At 40.4% G+C, this 23,988-nt stretch overlaps 2 protein-coding genes across 2 annotated transcripts in view; one reads left to right on the top strand and one right to left on the bottom strand.

The window, feature by feature from the left end:
* npm3 (nucleophosmin/nucleoplasmin, 3) overlaps positions 1-23,988 on the bottom strand; it is a 165,737-nt gene that overhangs the window by 115,485 nt on the left and 26,264 nt on the right. The window lies entirely within an intron of this gene.
* Positions 12,479-20,000, top strand: gabrg1 (gamma-aminobutyric acid type A receptor subunit gamma1). Its single transcript, XM_056269069.1, has 9 exons — positions 12,479-12,901; positions 15,026-15,186; positions 16,293-16,360; positions 16,511-16,731; positions 17,007-17,089; positions 17,536-17,673; positions 18,165-18,317; positions 18,418-18,617; positions 19,580-20,000. The coding sequence occupies exons 1-9, from the start codon at positions 12,831-12,833 to the stop codon at positions 19,847-19,849; spliced, it is 1,365 nt and encodes a 454-aa protein (XP_056125044.1). The 5' UTR covers positions 12,479-12,830; the 3' UTR covers positions 19,850-20,000.

The following is a 23,988-nucleotide window of genomic DNA, read 5'->3' as shown; positions in this document are numbered from 1 at the left end:
AACCATTCTGCTACTGTCCATGGCTGCAGTGCCGTGAGACATGTCTGCGTAACCCTGATCAGCTGGCGGCCCGTGTTCCACGCGCGGTGGGGTACACGGCTTTTTAACCAGAGCTGAAGCGGGCGCATGTGCAGAAGGCCCAGCTGAAGCACAGCGGAGGCTGAGGCCATGTAACCCAGCATCCTCTGAAAAGTTTTCAGAGGTGTGCGGGTGCCCATCTGAAAAGAGGCGGCTAGTCGCTGAACACTGCGCGCGCGCTGTGTAGACAGGCGAGCCGTCATTGTGACCGAGTTCAAATCTATTCCTAGGAAGGAAATCGATTGACTGGGTTGAAGGGAGCTCTTTGTCCAGTTGACAGAGAGGCCCAGCGTTTTCAGATGGTCGAGGAGAACTGCGCGGTGCGACAGAAGCTCCGTCCGTGATTGAGCCAAAATCAGCCAGTCGTCCAGATAATTCAATATGCGCAGCCCCTGGCTCCGCAGGGGGGCGAGCGCCGTATCCATACACTTCGTGAAGGTACGGGGCGCCAGGGATAAGCCGAACGGGAGAACGGCGTATTGATAAACATGACCCTTGAAGGCGAAACGTAAGAATGGCCTGTGACGGGGATTTATCTGGATCTGAAAATAGGCGTCTTTCAGGTCTAGAGAGATGAACCAGTCCCCCTGGCGCACCTGCGCGAGGAGTTTCCTGATAGTGAGCATCTTGAACGGTCTCTTCATGAGCACTTTGTTCAAAAACCTGAGATCTAAAATCGGTCTGAGGCCGCCGTCTTTCTTGGGAACCAGAAAATAACGGCCGTAAAACCCCGACTCGGTCATAGATGGCGGGACTCTCTCTATAGCGCCCTTTTGCAACAGCGTCGCAATTTCTGAGCGGAGCGTGTTGGCGGCCAGCGGGCTGACAGTAGATTCGAGCCGAGCGCGCGAACGAGGCGGGCGGCGGCGAAACTGTAGCAGATAGCCGTTCTTTATAATGCTTAGCACCCACGGGGAAATGCCTGGAATGGCTTCCCACGCTTTGGAGCATGCGGCTAGTGGCCGAATGGCTATATCGCCCTGATTGCTGCACATAGCGGGCTGGACACAGTGTGTGGGCGCGCTTTGAATGTGTGTGGCAACGGGACTTACACTCAGAGAGGAGTCTATGGGCCGTGAAACAGAGCGAGCAGAGAGGGGACACGTGCATGAGCTCGTGGGCGTGTTTATGTTCTCTGATACTAGAGCGGGCTGTGCCCGCTTCATGTGGACGGGCTCTGAGAGAGACACGGGATATGTTATGCTTGTGTGTATGGGTGAACACATGATTGTGGGCACATTTTCTACACAACTGGCATATTTTCTCTTTTTGAGATTTCTCTGGGTAGCCGTAAAAACGGCTTTTTGTCGCTCGCAAGCGGGCTGGGACACCGGCTTGTTTGTGGCGGTAAACACTACAGCAGTCGGCGAAACAACGGGGACTGGCAGAGGGTGAAGCTTTGACGGCGGTCCGGCCGCAGCGGGAGAGCGCCGTCGTTTTCTTAACTGTGCTAGGCAGACTTCTGATGATCAGGCTTCAGCGTGATCTTGGGTCGCGGACCCCGTGGGGGCGGCGGTCTGCGGCGGCTGTCAGAGCGAGGGCGGCCGCCCTGTCTGCGCTGGGCTGTTTGAGTCTGCGGAGGAGGGCGCTGTGGTGGGGCTCTGGCAGGAGGCTCGCGAGAGCAGCCTGCGGAAGAGCTAGCGCGGCGGGGCAGAAACAAATTAATGGCCTGAGTGGCTTTCTGGACCTCGGAAAAGCGATCGACGATCCCCGTGACAGCAGATCCAAAAAGGCCCGTCGGGGAGAGGGGCGCGTTAAGAAACGCGGCGCGCTCAGAATCTCCCATGTCGGCGAGCGTGAGCCATAAGTGTCTCTCGGATACACAAAGGCTGGCGATGCATCTCGACCGGGGCTTGTGCGGCGGCTATAGTGGCGCGAAGGGCGAGGTCCGTAGCACTTCTCAGATCCGTGACAGCGGAGGGGGGGGGTTCTACCGCTCTCGGCCCACTCACGGAGAATATCGCTCTGTAGCACCTGGAGGACAGACATAGAATGCACCAACCCGCGGCGGCCTGACCGGCGGCGGCATAGGCGCGAGCATGAAAGCTCGAGGTCGCTCTGCAAGCTTTCGAAGGAAGCGTGGGGGAAGAGCGCCATCTAGCAGAGGGCGGGCAGAGGTGGGCGGCGACCAAGTCCTCAACGGGCGGCATGGCTGAATAACCTTTTTCGGCGGCTCCGTCCACCGAGTGCAGCGAGGCGGAGATATCGGAGCGGTTTCTGGCCGAGAGTGGGGCATTCCAGGACTTCGTCAGCTCTGTGTGAAGTTCAGGCAGGAATGGGGCGGCCCGGTTGCACGCGGGGGTCGAGCGCCGATGAAAAAAGCTGCCGTCCATCCGGTTCGGGGCCTGCTCGGGTGGAGGAGACCACTCGAGACCGAGGCGTTCGACGGCCTGTGAGAGGAGGCGCATTAGTTCCTCCTCTATTCCGGCGCGGATCCCCGCCGACTCTCTCGTGGATCCGAGAGATGACCATTCCTCACTGTCTGACGCGAGCAGTGAACAGGAATCCTTCTCCTCCGCGGCGTCATCGGAAGCGACAGAGCGGCCACTCGGCGGCAACTGTATGTCCGGCTGGGGCGGGGAGGGAGAGCGGGAAGCGGGAGGCGGCGGCGGCGGCCCGCATGGTTCCGCAGGGGGCTCCGGCGGCCTCTGGGCGCGGCGTTTCTTCTTCCGCGGCGAAGAGAGAGGCGGCGCGGGAGCGGATTTAGCCGCCAGAAGTCGTGCCCGCAGGGACGACAACGGCAGGCTCTCACAGAAGTCGCATCCTCCATCAGCGAGGGCGAGTTCCGCGTGCTCGAGTCCCAGGCAGAGAGCGCAAATGACATGGCGGTCTCCGTCCTCGAGAGGAGCGCGGCAAGAGCCGCAGGCGAAGCGAGGCATCTTTAAAAAGACGCTCGCGCTCTTTTAGATAATGAGAGAAGGATACAGTCGTCGGATGGCGCTAGCTTGCAGGGCGGCTGAAGGTGGCGAAGACGGCCGGCTTCTTCAGGGTCCGGGAGCTCGCTAGAGTGATGCCTTCTCGACGGCGACGGCTTTTCTCAAGTCAGCAGAAGCGTGTAGCTCGCTGAAGATGAAATGAATCAACATATAAGCCTGGGAGAGACTGTTATATACACCATAGCCACGCCCATTCTGGCGGGCCATGACGCAATGAGCGCGCGGGCGCTTCTCATTGGCAGCGGGTTCAGCCCCGCTCTCCCATAGGCTTAAGCAGTTCTCTCTGAGCGAACCAATGAGCCGCTAGCTAGCCTGCTCAAGGTCTGCCGCAGAGGAACTGCGTTGTCAATGGATACAAATTATGAAATAATTTGTGACCCGATCTGGCGAAATGAGTCGGAAGTCGCAACGTTCTATTTTAAGATATGGGCCGATTATGTGGAAAAACAATGAAATAATAGTTTTTTTTTTTTTGTGCTAATTTCAAAGAACAGACATTCAAAAATAATCTCCCAAAGTTTCGTAGTCCAGATAATTGAGTAAAGGTATTTAAATTACTATTAAAGTGTACAAAGTTTTACTAAATTCGCTGGAAATGAACATTGCTTTTCTCAACTCCCTCATCACCTCTGAGCATTTCCCTGGTATCCCCTGAAACGTCACTATCTCTGCTCTTTAAATGGTGTTACACGTTGTATAGAACCAATCAAAAAGCTTAGAAATGTACACAAATGCTGATCATTTGTCGATGGGAAGCCGTTTCGACTGACCGGCACGCGATTGGTCCAGCCACCCTCCTGTCAGACTCGCAGCGAGCGCTCTGTGTAATAAACAAGCTAGCAGATCTCCTCAGAAACATTAAATATTATTAATTTGAGAAATGTCGCTGTCAAAAGTGAGCAAAGTTGCCAAAGCGTCATCAAGCCCCCTGGCCATTGCACACTGAGTCCGCGTTTTTTTTCGTATGCGTTTTTTCGTATTGTTTCGGTGGCTCCGAATTGTCAAAACACCATTCAAACTGCTTGCTACGGATGCGAAAAACTTACGATTGTTTTTATATAACGGATGAAAGTTTCGTAGTGTGCACGCGTGATTGACATAACGTGATTGACAAATGTGAATGAGTGTAGCTATTTATCTGCAAGCAGAATCCATTACAATGTGTTTGATTAACCCAATATTTAACTGTTGGTATCTCCGTTATGAATTTGTTACGCTGTTATTGTCAACTAGCCTACACTAAGATATGATTGCATAGCATTATTTGATCTCTGTTTCCTTGTCTCTCTGCCTCTCACTTTCTCTCTCTCTCTCACACGCACACACACACACACACACACAGACACACCCTCTCTCTCAAGCAAAAATGTAGCACCTCTGTTCAATCTTTCTGATTTTAGTACATTTTTGTAAAAGGTATGCCTACTGTTAAATTATTTATTCAAATAAAAACTTTTAAAATAATTTGAGCTTCAGCCTGGTTTAATAGCATTTATATATTAATGTCTTTGGTCAAATTAAGCTGTAAAATAAATAGTTTATCCCTTTAAATGTAATGGATTTTGAAAGATATCAACAAAAAACGGGCAAAAAACTTTAAAAGCGATTTTCTCAGGTTTTCAATTGGAAAAAGAGGGCAGACGACCATAATTCAAATGTGTATATCTTTACAACCATTCAAGGTATGACTTTGACTAGGATATCAATTGAAAGCTTATGGTCTCCTCTTTCCATTAATACCAAAATCTCAATTTTTAAATTTGGGTCACTGTGACTCATTTTGCTGGATCAGGTCACATTTTTTGGCTTCAAATTCTCAGCAAAGATGAATCTTTCCCGCAGCGTAAGCTAGCTTACGCAATACGAGAGAACCTCTCGTAAGAGAACTACAATGGCGATTCAATAGGAAGGATTGCAGCAATTTTTTTTTCACATGCACATAATCTTTTTACAGTACTTTACTATAATCTTTAGTGTCTGTAATCATTTGCCCAAACTATTAAAATGTGTGTTCTGTATTTAATAAAATAAAGTAAAATATTAGATGGAAAAAAACTGAGTTGAAATACTAAAATTGAAATAAAAATATATTAAAGCTAAATAGAAATAGTTTTTAAAACATGACAAAAGCACAATTACCAAAACCTAAAATGAAAACGGAAAATATATAAATCAAAGCTATAATTCTAATTTTAAAAGAACTATCATAACATAGTACTGATATATAGCATTAGAAAAAAAAGTGTCCTAAAAGACAATAGAAAGTGACAATAACGCATATACCAAATAAGCAGGGACAATTATTTAATCTGTGCCCATGTTTACGCTTACATGTTCATGCGTGAGATGAAAAAAAAAAATGATGGAAGGTTGCTAGACTGCAGATAAAAAATAGGTGGAAACGGAGGGGGAATGGGATCGGGATTCCTCCACAACAGAGAAACCAGCCAAGCATGAATAAGGATTTGGTTGAGTTGCCTGGCAACTGAGGGGACATGCACAGGGCTTTGATGCTTAAAGTGTGTAACAGAAGTTGACTGTTGGTTCTCTTGTGCGTTTATGTAGTATGTGTGTAATCAGTCCATTCGCCGCTGCCCCCCAAAGCGCGATCGTACCTGTTGCACCGCTCAAAGGAAGGCCCTGCATGTTACCACAAAGGTGTTGTTTTATATTTATGTGTATGACACCGTGCACCTTCTAAATTGTACAGTTGTGTTTTTTTTTTTTACAATCGCAAGGCCACTTTTTCAACACTTTACACATTCTCCTTACCTACCTTCAGCTTGGCACAGCTGTAAATTTAGTAAATTTCACACTCAAAATGCACTGAAACTCCCAAAACACTTCATATCAGGGACGTGCACAGGAATTTTGTGGGGCAGTTGCTCTGACCTGAAAAAAGGGCACTACCCCCAAAACTCAAGGGCTATATGAAGGAATATATTCATTTGAATTTTGCCCATACAAATTGCCTTATCTGATCGTGTTTATGTCCAAACGCAATGCCTCATATTATGGACTTATTATTATTTATAAAGATTGCAAACGTCAAAGATGAGGTTTATGATATACAACTTTGTAAACAGTATACAAAATGTATTAACAATATGTTAAATGTCACCAAAATACACATGAGAAAAAGAGTTCCTCATATTATTGTTTATTGTTTTTTAATTATTATTTGTATTTTTTTATTTTTTAAATAAATAATCTGGATTTAATTGACAGATGGGGAAAAACTCGCTTCTAATAAAAAAAAAAAAACGCTTAGATTTCGGAAAAAATACAATCCTTTTTTAACCTTTTGGCTTCCCGTACATTCAATTGTGCTTTTTGCTCATCTGGGCAACTACGCATGATTTGTAGTATGATTGCGTAAAGGGAACAGGAATTCCGGTAAGGAACAGAATCGACTGCTAAACCCAGTGCCGATCCTGACCTCCCCCTGGGGCCCTAAGCAAAATTCTGCTAAGGGGCCTCTACCTGACCTGTGATGTCGTGAGCTATGTAAACCATTTGCCATTGCCACACAGTCACACCTGACACTTCAGTGCTCCCATACAATCCTCCCTCCTTTAAACAAAACAGTCAAATAATAAGTACAACAATATAGAACAGAATGAGGTTCAAACACACAATATTTATTGAATAGAGTATTTTCTATAGAATGTTAAGATAATAAGTGAATATTATTAAAGGAGAACTCCGGTCAATTTTAACACTGAGCTCTTTTTTTTTTGAACATTTGGAGTGCTGTCAGTACAGACAAAAACGACAAAAATCGGTGTTGCCTACACCGTGTTATCCTCTTTTTAAAATTCGCACCCTGTTGACTTCAATGGGGCAAGTTCTAAACCTGCTTTTAGCCTCTTAACATCCTTCATGTGTCATTACAAGTGCACAGCCATGTGAGTGGTGTTATTAAGAGTGACCACGGTCAATATGACTGCAGTAGATGTGAAAGATTGTCGAGTTCGCGCACGCGATCATTAGTTATATTAGTTACCAATGATCGCGCGCGACAATCGACTACTGTGGACTTCGAACGAAACCAGGAAGTAAATACAGGTATGTGAGCTGGCTGAATTAACATCATTTTTATTAATATCTTTCACATCTACTGCAGTCATATTGACCGTGGTCACTCTTAATAACACCACTCACATGGCTGTGCACTTGTAATGACAAATCAAGGATGTTAAGAGGCTAAAAGCAAGTTTAGAACTTGCCCCATTGAAGTCAACAGGGTGCGAATTTTAAAAAGAGGATAACACGGTGTAGGCAACACCGATTTTTGTCGTTTTTGTCTGTACTGACAGCACTCCAAATGTACAAAAAAATGAGCTCAATGTTAAAATTGACCGGAGTTCTCCTTTAAGTAAGTGAATATTAACGTAAACATAAATAAGAAGAAAATAATAAATTATTTATAACCCTGAGCTTTGGCTTTTGGGATTAACTTTGGTTCTTTCTACAGCCTGGGCATTTTCGGCATCAGTATGCTTTTTTAATTTTTTATTATGCATGTTGAAGCAATTCTTGATTTATGGTTATTATTTACTGAGGGATGTGCATCCATTTTGACCAGTATGTCCAGCTAATCAACATTTTAAATTCAATATAGCCTATAAATCAATAGTCAATCAATGTCAAATTGTCAATAGATTGCTTTCTATCTTGCATAATTAGTGCAGTTGTTTAGAGTTTTTAACTACACTGAGACTAGATAATCAGTGTCTTGTTTTATAGTGTGTACTTTGATTGGGAGTGCCATCATTCACGTGCATCATGTATTGTACAGTATGTCTGGTCTCCACATATTTCTGCTTGAAAAATGCGAGTTTCATTTCGGCAACGCGCATATGAACGCACGATAACACACGCGACGCGGTTATGTTTTCCGAGCTGCAGTAAACAAACACAGTTGCACTTTGTCGTTTATCAAAATCAAACGTAATAAATACTTGTATTTTACTCTCACTTTTGTCAGCCACAAAGTGATGCAAGAGATGCACTGCCTGCCTAGCTAGGTTAGCAAGACCGAAAGACATCAAACTTAGAGAGGAGAGAACACAAGTTTACCTGATTGTTGTTCCCGCAATTCACTCACATGGTTTTTTTCTTCTTCCTCTTTTCGTGACCAGAAGGATAGTTTCGCTTCATTTTGTCGTGGATGTTGTAGAGCTACACATTTGACGGCGCGCTATGACTATGACACGAGATGGAGGCGTGGCCTTAATTTGCGTGGCCCTACGCCGGTCGCGTGCAGTCTATGGTCGCGTGCAGCGTTTGCCCTTCATACTGACTTTCACTTTCGGTGCCCGAATGTAAGTGAATGAGGCTTTGCGATTTTTTTTTTAAATCTAGGCCTACGTGAAATTCTGCATCCATTGTACTTTTTAATTTTTTTCTCGGAAGGGCAACTTGAGTGAGAAGGGCAACTTGAGTGAGAAGGGCATATGGGCAGTTGCCCGGGCAACCTGAGCAACCCCCCTGTGCACGTCCCTGCTTCATATAGTGTCTCAAATTAAGCCATTCTTCCATAACACTAGCAAAGGTTGTCACTCATAAAACAATCACCTAAAAACACCAACAACAGGTAGCATTACACAATTTCTTTTGTAAAAATTCTTTACAAAACAAGAATGACACTCACTCTCTACTGTTTAGAATTCACTGCAGGATATGTTAGTCACATTACAGTACACAATTATTCCTATGTTTTCCCCTTTTGTATAGATGAAAATGAAATCCTAACACCTGTTTAGCTACGTCTAATTGTTTGATAGTTTAACATTTTTTAGATTTGGAATATATTTCAATATGTCTTTTCCAGTTTTGATTATGCTAGGTTTTGAAATTAAGTTTAGCCGTTTTGAAAAGAGTATGCGTGTGCAAATTGCCTGTACATAGTTTAGGTGGTGTTTGCGTCAGAGTGAGAAATGAATTCATGTCATTTGATGGATGTAGTGGTTGAATGCATTTTGTGTCAAAGCAATGATAAACAATCTACAGTTTAGCCCACACTGACTGCTGTTGTGCTCTGTGTGTGAAGAGTTTTGAAAGAGTGACTTAAGCATTGAGAAATGGGTCCTATAACAATTGTAAAAAACTGTAATGTTTACCACAGTAGTTGAAAAGCTATTGACGAACTTTGATTCATTTCTATTTACCACCAGTGTTAAAAGAATAGTTCACCCAAAAACTCTCCCATAATTTAAAATAGCCGTTGCTGGAAGCCAGTGATCATGGTTTATAAAGTTTTAAATATATTTATTAGGGCTGTGCTCAGAATATCGATACAACGATATATCGTCATGAACTCCTGGCGATACGCGTATCGATACAGCAGCTGCCGTATCGATACTTTTGTGCTTTTGAATGTAGCCAATTCAGGGCTCCAATTTCGGCGCGGGAGTGCGCATAATTTGAATAATTCCCGCAGTTTATAATGCGGGAAATTCCCGGAAACATTGATTCACTTTAGCATGTAGGTTGTAGTATTAGTAAATGAATCCACACAGATTATAAAATCAAATCAGTCATTTTAAAACTTTCTGTGAGACGCAATTTCACAAACAGCGTGAGTTCAATGCAGTGCTGCGTCTCTCTCTCTCGCTCGGGCAAGCGTCCAGCGCTGCAGCCGGTGAAACTACACGCTCACGGTTAGGAGTCGGGACATGACGGAATATTCACTTGCATAATCGGGCCATCGTGACTAAAGTTGACCATTTGCATGTCTTTAAGTCTTACCAGTTTAAACATTCAAACGATTTTAAACTATTCAGTAGGCCTACTTGCGCGCTCTCTGAGAGTTGGTTTTCTCTGCGTGCATACATAGACTAGAGTAAAGCCGCCTCACATACAGCTCGCGAGATTATATCGCTTTAACAGACTAAAACACGCAAAATGATGGAAAAAATTTCGTTCTTGGTAAGTATCCTCTAAACACAGTTGGTTATGTCTTAAATAAGCATAAAGGTTTTTAACAGAAACGGCAATTCCCCGGTTGTATGATGAAGTTAAGCGAGATATTCTGCTGTCACTCTCTTAACCCTGAGCATGTCAATCAATTGTTGTTTCTGCATTAAAATTTGAAAATGTAATCATTTAAAATGATTTCAACGTAGAAGAAATGACTTTGGTGCACATTCCAACACTTAAGACCTGTTAAATACTAGGTGTTTAAAAGAGTTTGAGAAAACTAAGTTAAATTTAAGTTGTTACCGTTTTTGCTTTTATTAATGTTTTAAGTTTTGTTTAGTCATTGAGCAGTGTAGACATGCTTCAGTGTCACTATAATTGTCATTTCAGTTATTGAGGCAGACTTTAAAAGCAGAAGGAAGAGCCATTCTAAGCTTTTTTATTCATTTAACTCATTGTTTTTCAGTTTTCACAACTGTTATAACACTGGTTATTCAATAAGCAGATATTACTGTTACTAAACTCAGCTCAAAAGAAATTTAAATTCCAAATTGATCCATATCGTGATCGTATCGTGGCTTTAGTATCGTGATACGTATCGTATCGTGACATTGTTGGTGATACACAGCCCTAATATTTATATCTTTCTGTAAACCCATCGCTTCACTTTAGAAGGCATTTAGTAACCCACTGAGTCATATAGATTACTTTTATGATGGATGGATGTGCTTCTTGGATCTTCAAAAACTCTGACATTATTCAATGCCATTGCAAAGCTGGGAAGAGTTTTAAAGGTCAATTGTGTCTATTGTGTTAAAGGTATAAAACAGATTTTAGTAGTAGTGTGGCCATGCTAATTCAGCAGAAGAGGGCTTTTGGATTTACCGGTTTAAAACCTATATCAAAACTTTATACCACTACAAATATTAAGGGATTAATCAAGTGGATTGGAAAGTAAAGTTTATTTAAAACTGTAATATACATAGATAATAAATTATTATTTCACTGTTATATTAAGCTAGCCTGCGGTTATTGTGTGTGTGTGTGTGTGTGTGTGTGTGTGTGTGTGTAGTCCAGCAGAGAAAATCTCAGGCACGTCTCAGATCCACATAATTTTCTCTCAGAATGTTAATGGCTGACATAATAATACAGATTTCTTCCATTCAGAGCATCAGAGCACATCTGAATATAAAGTAGCCATGAAGAGGGGCTGAAACAGAGCATTCCAGCACGTTTTGTGAGAAATGTAGGATCAAATATAAACTGAAATAATAAACCTACAAAATAATTTATTTGAACACATCATTATATAGATTTTTACTATGAACTGTTGAAACCAAAGTCATGTGACTTTCTGAAAATCTGAAGGTCTGACATTTCAAACATTTTGAATGGCATTTGTAATTATTAGGTTCAGAATATGTTGTGATGGAAATGAGAAGAGGGAATTATTATGAGGATGAGGTTCAGGCAATCTGTGTCTCTTTCTGCTCTTCTTTGTGGAGCTCGGTGTTGACAATAATGAATGAACAGCCAGCCCGTGCCTATATACCGTAGTATATCAGGAGATGAATACCTTCCAGAACAAGGAGCTACCTAAATGGGGAAATACATTTCTATTGTTTTTATACAGCTTGGTATAAAAACCTCACACTAACCCACACCCTAAAAGAAACCTTTCTGCATTTTTACATTCAGTCAGTCAGTCAGCTTGGTCCAGAATTTGACAGTTTGTCTGAATGAGGCCAAATTAATTCCTTTGTTTCATAAGAATAAAAAAAAAAATAGCCTAACAATAAAACATGTAAGAGAATGGAAATATTTTTCCCAATAATACAAAATATTATTCTAACAATCCAAATTCTGACCCCTTCTCTCCAATTAGTCTATAAAGGCCCGTTCACACCAAGAACGATAAAGAAGTTAACCGAACGATAAAGAATTAAAGAAGCAATATTCTGTTTATTCTAAGCGCGTGTTTGTCTGTCACTTTAAATGCTCAAACTTGTTACAGCAGGATGGATTTTGATTGGTTGTCAATGTTTTTTTATCATTCAACTGGATAAAACGCCATTATGCTCGTAAAGAGATGTCGCGTTTGTCTGAGGTAACCATAGCAACAGTACGTTGCTCGAGCTCTTCCAGTTGAGAATGAGATAAAGCCTACATTGACAAAGCATAGGCTAGGCTACTATTGCTATTTTAATCACTTTATCGTACATTATTAAGTGATTAAAAATAGTAGTAGCCTATACAACAACAAACTAGTGGTTTGTTTACCGTCTTTAAGATGAGTTGACTAATTATGGGAGCCAAAAGATTCTACAGGAAATTGACACGAAATTACTGACAGAAATTCCTTTAAAAAGCTCACTGAACACACACGCACACACATTACATTACAGGCTTCCATGTAAGTTTTACCCCATTTATTCATTCTAGGGTTAAGATGGTCACTTTGCACATCTTGGTGCAGCCCCTGAAATTGTAGCATTTGCCACTTTATTAATCCCCAACAACAGCAAAACTAAGTAAAGGTCTCATAAATCACCGCTTGATGTGAATTCTCTGAGGTAGAGCAGTCAGCTCTTTTCCTAGAGGCAGTTTCTAATAATTCCCGGAACACTGAGAGCGTATCGCTCAGCAGAACGATGGAGGAACGCAGCGGTGCCGCAATCAGCGAAATCCCGCATTCACCATTCACATCCACACCGCGTCTGCTGCTTGCCTGACAGTGAGACCAGGCTCCAGCTCTATGCTGTTGACTAGACAACAGCTGACAGCATACGTTGCCTCTCAATTATCGTTTTACTAATCGCTTGAATCTCTCAAAGCTTTGATCGCTCTAATTCATTTCGGAGATTGTTTGGTTATAAACCGAGCGTTCGCACGATGGTTCTGCTGCATCGCCGCCAGAGAAAAGAAGCACTGGTTTGGCTGTTGCCCGGTCTGCTTGGAGTCTGGTAAGTTTTTGGTTCAGAGGGGGCAAAAGAAACAAGGGGTGCAATCAGTATGACTACAAAAATAGCCCTTGACCGACAACACTTAGGCGTGATTCTGCTGCAGAACGATTTAGTTTTACGTTTTCCTTGTAGCACATCCACCTTGAAACATTTCTGCAAATAACTGTCAATCACGACACGTGCAGTTTTTGTAGCCTACTCTGAACACATTTGATACTATTAATATTGATTGTAAGTGACAGTTTTGCTTAGAGCATTCGTGTTGATGTCTTTTTAGCGAGGACGAGCAATGTCAGTCTACAAACAACCTTGAGGATATTCAGCTGCAATTCAACAAACAACACCCCAAACTACATTGCTCACACACTATTAGGTTTTGCATCATCATGTAGTCAGATTGGAAGGTTATGTCACAATTTCTCCATTGTAAATGTAGCTAAATGTTATGCATAAATTGTAGTCCACAATTACACCAACTACTTTGGTTTCCTTCAGCTGATTTTTGGCAGCTCATTTAAGGTATTCAAAGATATGAAAATGTGCAAATGCTTAATAGAATAAATACTTGGTTTGTAAGATTACATTCCTCTCATTTACTCATCTTAAAAAGTGACTAACAATAACCAAAGTGTTTCATCTATGGCAGAAAATGCTTTTTGTTTTGTTTTATTTAGGCCTTTGTCTTAACTGCACATTTGTCAGGGTTTTTAGAGCATGTCTCAGAGGCTCACAAAGGTCATTCAGAGGCTACTATTGTGTCCAGACAATATGAAACTCTGCATTTGAGGAAAACATTCTGTCTGTATTTTCCATTAACTACTCAGCGCTCTTCCTACAGGGATCAATAACCTACATTCTCTACACCCACGGGTCTCATCCACAGGGATTCTTCATATTGATTTTTCTGTCTGTGTATGGGAATGTAAATTTTTTTCTATAAACAAAACTCAAATATATAAATCACATTCACTGGTTTGTCTGGGTACTTTTTGAGTAAACATATTTAGACCATTCAGATCAGATGTGAACACATTTTAATCAATTTTAGTACATCTAGATGAATGACAGTACACTACACACAACTGAACAAGCACACTAAATCTACTGTTTAAACTATTTTCTTTTACAGAATAACAGGCATGAAGACATTTGAAACTTGAGACAGGCTTTATATTAAGTGCCTTTAACTTATAGTACAGTATGCACTAACATTTAAATTAATCATTTTGATATGATTTTGCATCGTACTTATTAATTAATTAAAAATGCCTGCAGCAATTACAGCTGTAATTGATCTTTCTAATTACATCTATACACTTTTGACCCTTCCCTTACCCATTAACTAAACCTAACCATAACACAAAACCTGTCCCTTACCGTACCTGTATACCACCTTAATAGCGGCAAAAGAGTTTTGCAATACAACATGAACGCAAGAACACTGACTAACACCTTAATTTTTTACGTAACTATATACATTGTAGTTAAATACACCTAATATAAAGTGGGACCGAATCTTGTTTTGAATGTTTTTCAAATACCCAGGTGGCTGAAACATATTGATGAAGTTGTGACATCAGAGGAGACCCAGTCTAGACAATTCACGTCCACGGGATTGGTGCACATCTCAGTTAGAAATGATACCCGATATGTCTGTTGTGTTCCTACAGATAATGCACCAGAGAATACATTTAGAAGCTCTTACACACCATATACTGCAAGAGAGCGAGTGAGAGAGAGTTGGGTGATAATTTAAACCCCTCACCTTCAGCTGTTTCCTCCCTCCAGTGCCAGAACACATCTTCATTAATCACGCCATTCTTTTATTAGAACCTCCTCTTTGTATCTCCAGCACTGTGCTCATTTAAAAAACTCTCGCGCTCTCATACATTTACAGTCACTGATGACTTCTTTTATATGTTCTTCCCATAAAACTCATCAAATTCTCTCTTTCTCACTCTGCCTGTCATATTTAGCTCTTTAAATCAGTCTCTCGCTCTTTAGATTTTAAGCTCCTAATTTAAACTGACTGCTCTTTTAACTCTTCTCTATTTTAAATGGAATATTGCTCTATTATTTACCTCTCAGCTGTCTGTCTACTTATATTCCCTCTGTTTGTTTCAGCATGGCATTTGGCCCAAGCAAAGCAGAGGAGGAAGATTATGAGGATGTCCCCATCAATAAAACATGGGTTTTATCACCAAAAGTCTACGAGAGCGACGTCACCCTTATCCTAAACAAATTATTGCAAGGTTATGACAACAAACTGAGACCAGATATCGGAGGCAAGTCATTGTTTGGAAAAGGTTGCATGCTTATCCAGGCCCACACAGAATCTATGCCCAAAAATTGGCAAAATTCCTGAAGATTCTGTCTAGGCCTGTTTATGACCCTCAAACACACTGTTACAGCTTAAAGGGTAACTGCAAAATGTTAATAATTATAAGATAATGGCATCGTTATTATAAATCCTAATGAAGAGGAACACTCTGTGACAATTAAACCCTCTGAGTAGAATTATGTAATCATCATTTTTAAGAGACCATCAGCATTTTTGCAGTATGAAATGAAGAGTAGTTTGGCTTTAGGATTATGCTGATGTTTTTCTCTACACCAGAGCTGTACAAATCACTTTATTCTCAGTACGTCAGTGTTCTGGAAGCGACGCAGCTGACTAAAGCTCAATTATTTAAGAGGGTTTATCTCAGTGGTGTTTGGGTACAATAGACCCAAATCACTATTGATCTTCCTTCTTTATCTGTGTTTCATGTGTCTGAGATAGAGAGAGAGAGAGAGTGTAAGTATGAGAAGAACTCAGTTAATCAGTGCAGAGCAAGTGCTGAATGATTGCAGGTGAACTAGCAGTGTTTGTGTTATTTGTCATGTCTCTTTGACTGGATTCCCTGCGACAGAAACCCGCACGTATTAAGAAGATTCAGGCAGCTTTGAGTAATTTGTGTGGCTGTTATTGGAAATGTGAATTGCGTTTGTTGCTGCCCATTTCACTTCTGGAAGGTGGCGTATTTCTGAGTGAAGCAGAATATTCAGTGAGAAAATGTGATTTTATCCACTGATTGGGAATAGATTTGGATGGTTACATGTTAGGACAGAGCCAGACTAAATGCGAGTTTGCTAAAAATAGCTTTTTGGCTATTGGTTAACATTATTCGATAGTCCACACTAAGTGATGCAGAAAGAGAAAGGAAAAAGAGGAACAGCAAGCATGCTGAATTCATGCTGTATATTATAAATATTTTTCAATAAATTATTTAAAATAAATGCATTATTACACTGTTTTTTTGATATTGTAACGTATTTTTATCTTTTTATGTTCATTTGAAAGTTATGATTGTGTAATTTGAATATATTTGTATTTGAAATTGTATTCTAGTGAGACCGACTGTGATTGAGGCGGCAGTGTACGTGAACAGCATAGGCCCGGTAGATCCCATCAATATGGTGAGCACAGAAATATATAATACTACATTATGTTCAGAGCTGTAAACAAACTGTTTAGATCCATTTTCACAACCATCATACTCAGTCACAAGCAATAGACACATAATTTCACAGTTACAAAAGCAACTGTAAGGCTTTTTACTTTTTTAGGAGTACACCATCGACATCTTCTTTGCTCAGACGTGGTACGACAGCAGACTCAAATTTAACAGCTCAATGAAAGTCCTCATGCTCAACAGCAACATGGTGGGAAAAATCTGGATCCCGGACACGTTTTTCCGCAACTCACGTAAATCTGACGCCCACTGGATCACGACACCGAATCGCCTTCTTCGGCTCTGGAACAATGGAAGAGTAATGTATACTCTAAGGTATGTCTACGGTTAACATTGTGAGCCGAGTGAATGCTGTTTGTGTCCTCGTATTTCTGTTCCTGTAACATTTGCTTTTGTATGGAATTACACCCGCTGTCTGTTGCAGCACGTTTAAGCCATTACATCTGATTCACATATTTATGTCAGGGACTGTTAAATCAGAAAGAGGGTTTGATCTCTGATGTCATAGAGTACAAATATCAAAGCCTCAAAAATGTCACAATCAACATTTTTTGTTTGTTTTGCTATTGTCTATTATTCTTTTTTGTTAGGTTGACTATTAATGCGGAATGCTACCTTAAGCTGCATAACTTTCCCATGGATGAACATTCGTGCCCTCTGGAGTTTTCAAGCTGTAGGTGTTAAATTCTTATGTCAATTTGTCACTCAGCCTCAGTCCTGTCCTGAGTGCCGCCAGGCAGCCAATCCCCACACATTGCCTCTGTCAACCAACCATGCATTGCCAATATCGGCCAAACAAACCTTAACATTACAGCTGGCCTGTAGCAGCTACCATCCTCCAACCTTGGAATGAGTGAGGACAGAATCCATCCTTCTCCAGACCTCTCTCCAACCCCTCTCTCCTCTTCTCTGTCTACGTCACTCCTCATTCCTTTATTAGCACCATGCTTCAGCTTCTCATTTGTCATCATCCACTGTGGGCATGGGAAGGGCATGCCGCGCTTTACAATCACTGAGTGCTACTCAATGCCATTCTGCTATCATTGTAAATTTGTCATTTGCATACTGAAATGAAAGGTCACATGCAATCTGGTGGATGTGCTTTTTTTTCATTTGCAGATGGGTATCCAAAGAATGAGATCCAGTATAGATGGCAGCGTCGTTCAGTTGAAGTTGCAGACCAGCGCTTCTGGAGGCTTTACCAATTTGCCTTTGTGGGCCTACGGAACACTTCTGATGTTGCAAACACTCAGTCTGGTATGAACATACAGAATAAATAATACGATTAATAATAATAGTAGATCTGAAGTAAATGTTAATGATAATAACATCAATAAATGAGCACATATTAAAAAAAATATTTATTATCATTAATAACAGTAGATTTACAGTAATCAATAGTAATAACAAGACCAATACACAAGCAGTTATTATTGATCGTATTGTTATTAGGTAATAATAGTATATTTGGAAAGATTAAACGAATTTGGTTGCACTTTATTTTACAGTACGTGCACTTTCAATGTACTTACAGTGTACTTACCCACAAAAGTACTGAGTAATGTAAGGTAATTACATGTTTTAAGTTAAGGTTTAGGGGTAGGTTCAGGGTTAGTACCTAGTTATTACCCAGTTAGTCAGTGTCATTACTACAGTAAGTACATAGTATGTTTTATATTATGTGAATTCATGATAATATTAACCATTCTTATTATTAAAACACGAGCGGTTGTTATTATTATTAACAGGAGAATACGTGGTTATGACTATTTTCTTTGACCTGAGCCGGAGAATGGGCTACTTCACCATCCAGACCTACATCCCCTGCAGTATGATTGTGGTTTTGTCCTGGGTCTCTTTCTGGATTAACAAGGATGCTGTACCTGCCAGAACATCTTTAGGTAATTTCAAAAAGCCTCAGAATGAATACAAATGTATGTTAAAATGAAAAGGAAATGCTTCAATGGGGTGCTCAATTACTGTGCATCATGATTGGCATAGGTATCACAACTGTGCTTACCATGACAACCCTAAGCACCATCTCGAGGAAGTCCCTGCCGAAGGTGTCGTACGTGACAGCCATGGATCTATTTGTGTCTGTCTGCTTCATCTTCACCTTTGCTGCTCTTATGGAATATGGGACTCTACATTATTTCACAAGCAATCGACCGAAAAAGAAGACCAAATCAAGCCATGCACAGGTGAATGAACTTCATTTGTTTTTAAAGGGCCAGGTCATGTCATTCAAAATATGCATTAATTTCTGAGGAAAACAAAAAGAATTGAATTTCTGAATAATGTGCTGATGGCTGTTTTCTATTACAACTAATGGGAATATGAGCTTTTAAGCTTCTAAAACACTCTTACAAATAAAGGTTCCAAAAGGGGCTTTTCGCAATGAGGAATCAATTTTGGTTCCATAAAGAACCTTTCAGTGAACAGTTTTTTTCTTTGTGTGAAGAACATTTGAATAATCTTCCACTATAAAGAAACTTTTGCGCAATGAAAAGGTTCTATGGATGTTTAAGGTTCTTCATGGAACCACAGATGCCAGGAAAGAACCTTTATTTTTAAGAATGAAGGATCTCCATAAAAGTTGTCCATAAAACTTGATAAAGCTTGTGAAGCCATATGCTACATTTTGTGTGATGAACTGAAACGATCATTAAATCAGTGAATCACATAAACCACTTGTGTGAAATGGATGAACCAAGTCATTACAAAGATACGATTCACAAGAATGGTTCACTGCTACTTCTCACATGAACAAGCTAAGGAATTTTCTGTGAATTATGACATAAATCTGGTCTGTTCCTCACACAAATCTATCATTTGAATTCACCACGTTTGGTTATTTTTACTTTCATTATATTAAAAATAAAATAAATATAAAGTCACACAAGGATGATCAAATGACAAAATATTAAACTATGTTACTTAGAACACAGAACAAGTCATTAAGCACCTAGCTGATGTGTATGATATGTAATGCAATTATAGTACTAAGAAGCTGACTAACTTTTTCACAGGTCAGACCTTAGAATAGTTCACATACTTTTGTTTGCAGTTTATTGAGTGTTCTGTGCAGCCGCTATGGCATTTGCTTTTGTACTGCACACTGTTTTAGCAATGAAGCTTTTGTGACCTTGCTGTTCCCGTGTAGAAACCGGTTGACATCAGACCAGGGACATCTCTGCTGCAGATGAACAATATTGCTCCCTACCTCGACGATGATGATTATGCGTATGAATGTCTGGACGGGAAAGACTGCGCCAGTTTCTTCTGCTGCTTTGATGATTGTCGCTCCGGAGCTTGGCGTGAGAACAGAATGCATGTCCATGTCTCCAAAATTGACTCCTACTCCCGAATATTCTTCCCAACCGCCTTTGGCCTCTTCAATCTTGTCTACTGGATTGGATATCTGTATCTTTAGAGATGCTGGGCAAGTTGGAGAGGGACTCAGTTCTAGTAATATTTGCAAATCATCTGTAAATCTCCATCTGCTAAAGCTGGCGGCATAAATCTTTGAGAAAAGGGAACATGTGAGGCTTGAGTTGGATGTATTAATACTTAATGTGTCTTTAGTTGTACATGAGATGTGATTTATTGCAGGATCTGAATCTTAGAAGGACAGTGATTCTGCACTGATGCCAACTGAATATAATCAGCGATATCAGTTTTTGAGAAGGAAATGTTAAGAGTTTCACCAGCTACACAGGCCATATCAAACAGATCTCATGTACATTGCCTAGTTTAAAATGATCTCTTGAATATCCGCCAAAATATCTGCAGCTTTTTTGAACTGCAGTATTAGCATCACTAATGCAACTATGTTAACTTCAGGTTATTAACTCTCTGGCTGAAGCATAATATTATTATTTGCAATGAAAAGTAGATATGATATATTAGGTGCTTCGGATACTAATTTATAGCTAGCTACTTGTCAGAAAACTAATATTTACATGTGTTAATATCTCTGTTTTTAACTTAAAGTAGCAACATTTCTGTGTGAATTACCTGCATTCTGCTGAGTACTAATCAAACCAAAGCATAGATATCTGAAGGTTACGTGAATAGAATTTTTATTTTGCTCAAGAATAACCCAGAAGCCATTTACCTGGAATTTGCCTAATAATACTGTGAAATGTTCTTGTCTTAAACTAACAAGCTGTCTCTTTGTGTCTAGATGGCGCAAAGAAATGCCAATGTGCTCAAGATTTCCTAGGGTTCATGTGTATTTTTATATATCGAACAAAAGGAACAGAGCAGCCTTTACAATGCACAAATGTTCAGTGTCCTTTAGTACAAATTAGAGTTCATCACTCTCTTGCGCATTGAAGACATCTCCTTGCGAATGGCTATATTTCTATGAGCGTAATTGCATGACTCATCTGAGCTCCTACGGCTAATCAACCCATATTTGGAAACCGGTCTGATGGACTTTCTTCAGCAGAAGAGCTTTAGACAGACCCATCACACAGAGTACCAAAACGAAAGCATTTGAAAACGTATACAGTCTTCATAACACAAACCATGGATGCCTTCTCTATTGGTAATAGTCTAAAACAGCCATATGGATTTGTCTTAAATTAGGTTTAATCTGATCTCAGAGTCCTATTCGATTTGAGAAACAGATGAACAGAGCGCGTGAGCAAAAGTGCCGTGTCTTGACCCGACTCTCAAAAGTTGTGCTTTCGGTGCTTTTGCTTGTTTTATTTATTAATGCTCCCATGTGGTTTGTCTTTTGCTAGATGTTATCTTGATCACAGACGGCTCTGTTGTCTACCTTTTTGAACATCTGTTATGTACTGTGTTGTACCCTGTAGCTTAATATATTCTGTAAATTGTCTTTCTTAATGACAGTCTCACAGTTTCAGACTAATGCAACAAGAGCAACAGCCAGATGATAGTACAAATACAAATATACAGACAGAAAATCTATTTATATTTGTGTATATAAATAGATTATGACAAGATTGTCTATTAAACACAATCTGTTTCAGACCTTTAATAATACAATTCAGTGACCTTCATGCATCTGTGTGAGCGTGTGCATGTGTCTGAACGTGACTATGGCTCCCACCGTTCATCTCTGTGCGCTCTGCTCTCCGCTCAATCTAGGTGTTGTTGTCGTGTCTTCTGTAAGTGCTAATCTTCGTGCTATTTGCATGTTCATTATGTTTTTGAAGCTCTGAACACTGTGAGTAATAAAACAGTGCCTGCAAAAAATTAATAAAATTCTACGCTCTCTCAAACTCTGTTGATGATTGCACATCTTATCAAAATCCCAAAGCGTCATGATAAAAAGGATGAATGTATTTTCCCTCAGGCTAACACTCTTGTAATATTACTTTGTTAATACCGCAATTAGCTTTATAACTATTGCCACAAGTGAATGAGCACATTTTCATAAGCATAAATTTAATTTCAGTCATTTATGGATCTTAATTGTTATTTCACACATGAATGAGGAATATAAGACAAGTTACTCCATCTTGGGGACCATGTGACTAAACACTTTATATAATGATAAATCTACAACATTAAAAAAGTGATTTAAAGGGCTAATTCACCCTTACCTTCCTGTCATTCCAAACCTGTATGACTTTTTTTAAAATCTGTAAATCACAAAAGGAGAAATTCAGTACATTCAATACATTTTTCTTTTCGTGTTCTATGGAACATAACAAACATTTTCATTTTTGCATTAACTATCCCTTTAAGTTGCTGTGGATCGCTTAAATACATACATCTGTGATTATTTGTGAAACGTTTTTTTTTTACTCCTCACACATTTGCTATTGGACAAATGTCTCACAAATAGAAAGCCTTTTATTTATGAGGGACGGCCCATTCTCTCTCCCACCTTAACTTCACTCCCTCGGGCCTCGGCTCTTTTATTTAAGTTCACTCACTTCTTGACAGTTTAAACACACTTTACATACTTTTACTTCCAGTCCCAGGTAGCCATTACAAGCTCTGTGATTATACTTTAGGATGAAGACTGCTGTTTAACTGTATGGGAATAGAACAAAAGCCTGCCATCACAAGGGCTGAAGAATGAAGAGAGAACTGAAAGATAATTTTCCTGTGAGTTTGGAAATACAGACCATTTTCAGTCAGGTCTCTTCTCTATATTCTCAGCTGTGATAAGCACTAGCCTTATCGCATGCACTGCGAGACGGCTTTGGTTTAGAGTAGCTCTTTTCTACTTGCTGAGTAACTGTTTTGTAGCCTATACTTATCGAATGCAGTGTTAGAACTGAAAGATGTGTTGCCTATTATTGCACTGTACTGTGAATGACCTATATTTACATAGGAACCATCACAAATCAATATTGCCTCGCATCAACAGGTTAAAGCAGCATGAATAAAACAACATCTTGAACAAGGTGTAGTTCAGTACATACTGCAGTCTGCAGATGGTAAAGTTATGAATTTTTAATGTCTCAAACTGTCCTGTACTCGCATAAAAGGATGTGCTTGTTTCTTCTATACATGAGGACATCAATGCATTGCAAATCCAAGCAACTATTCACCAATATTTCATGAAGAAAACACAGATGGAAAGTATTTTTAGCATGAATACAGAGACAGTTCAGTTCAAACTTTTAACTCTTAAAGGGCCACTGAAGTGCCTTGAAACGTGCAGCATTATTCAATGTGTTGAGGGAATTTCTACAGAAACAGGAAGACAGGATGGGACATGTCGAACAGCTTTAAAATAGCCAATAGCGTTTCCGTTGAGCTTGGTAAAGCAGCAGTTTCCCCAGAATCTCTAACCGTTTCTCCTCATAATCGCTTTAAAATATAGCATTCTGTGCAGAATAATTTAAATGTATCCAATACGTTTTCTGGTATGCGCCAACTCACGCATATGATCGCTCTGTGCTATTGTGTCTCTGGACCGGAACAGACTGTATGGACCGGACCAGACACTAATGTGAAACCAGACTTCAGTCGATCCAATGGAAAGCATATTTATCATTCCCTGAATCATTCCCTATCCCCTATATAGTGCACTGTGTCATTCACCATGTCGAAAATAGTAAATGTGTGAGCAAATGACTGATTTTAGCCGCAGCTTCAGCATTATAATGTAGGGGGCGGGTCGCTTAGATTCTAGAGAGTATTTGATAGGACAGAAAATCTGATGAGAAGCTGAAGTGCCGAGTGATGTCATCAAAATCATTGATCTATATTGGCAGAAGTGAGAGACTGTATGTTGCTTAATCTTCTAATTGAGAATTTTGTCTTTTTCTTTGGAGCACACTAACTTAGATAACAGAAGGCTAACATATTTGTACTAAAAGCCAAAAACTTTTTTATTTCATGGAGACTTTAAAACGCAGCGCTTGCGTTGAAGTTGCAGCAAGAGGCGGCGCCACTGTCAAAGTGTAAAAAGAAAGGAATGCAAAACCTGCGTGAACCGGCCCAATTCCAACCTTGCTTAAACTTCAGTAAACGCATTACTCAACCAACAAATTAAAAAACTAAAAAACAAAAAAAGAAAAGCTTTGATTATTTTAAGTGAAAATGAGCCCTCGCCGTCTAATTAAGTATGTCACTTAC

The sequence above is a fragment of the Rhinichthys klamathensis genome, unplaced genomic scaffold (assembly GCF_029890125.1).
Source record: "Rhinichthys klamathensis goyatoka isolate OS25496 unplaced genomic scaffold, OSU_Roscu_1.1 h1tg000280l_1, whole genome shotgun sequence".
Lineage (NCBI taxonomy): Eukaryota > Metazoa > Chordata > Actinopteri > Cypriniformes > Leuciscidae > Rhinichthys > Rhinichthys klamathensis.
Note: the sequence above shows the minus strand (reverse complement) of the source record. Positions and strands in the feature narration are given on the sequence as shown.

Bases quoted from the DNA above. Each gene is read 5' to 3' on its own strand.
- gabrg1 (XM_056269069.1), top strand. From the start codon at position 12,831: ATGGTTCTGCTGCATCGCCGCCAGAGAAAAGAAGCACTGGTTTGGCTG. The intron at 12,902-15,025 runs GTAAGTTTTTGG...TGTTTGTTTCAG, and splicing joins CCCGGTCTGCTTGGAGTCTG to CATGGCATTTGGCCCAAGCA. The intron at 18,618-19,579 runs GTGAATGAACTT...GTTCCCGTGTAG, and splicing joins CCAAATCAAGCCATGCACAG to AAACCGGTTGACATCAGACC.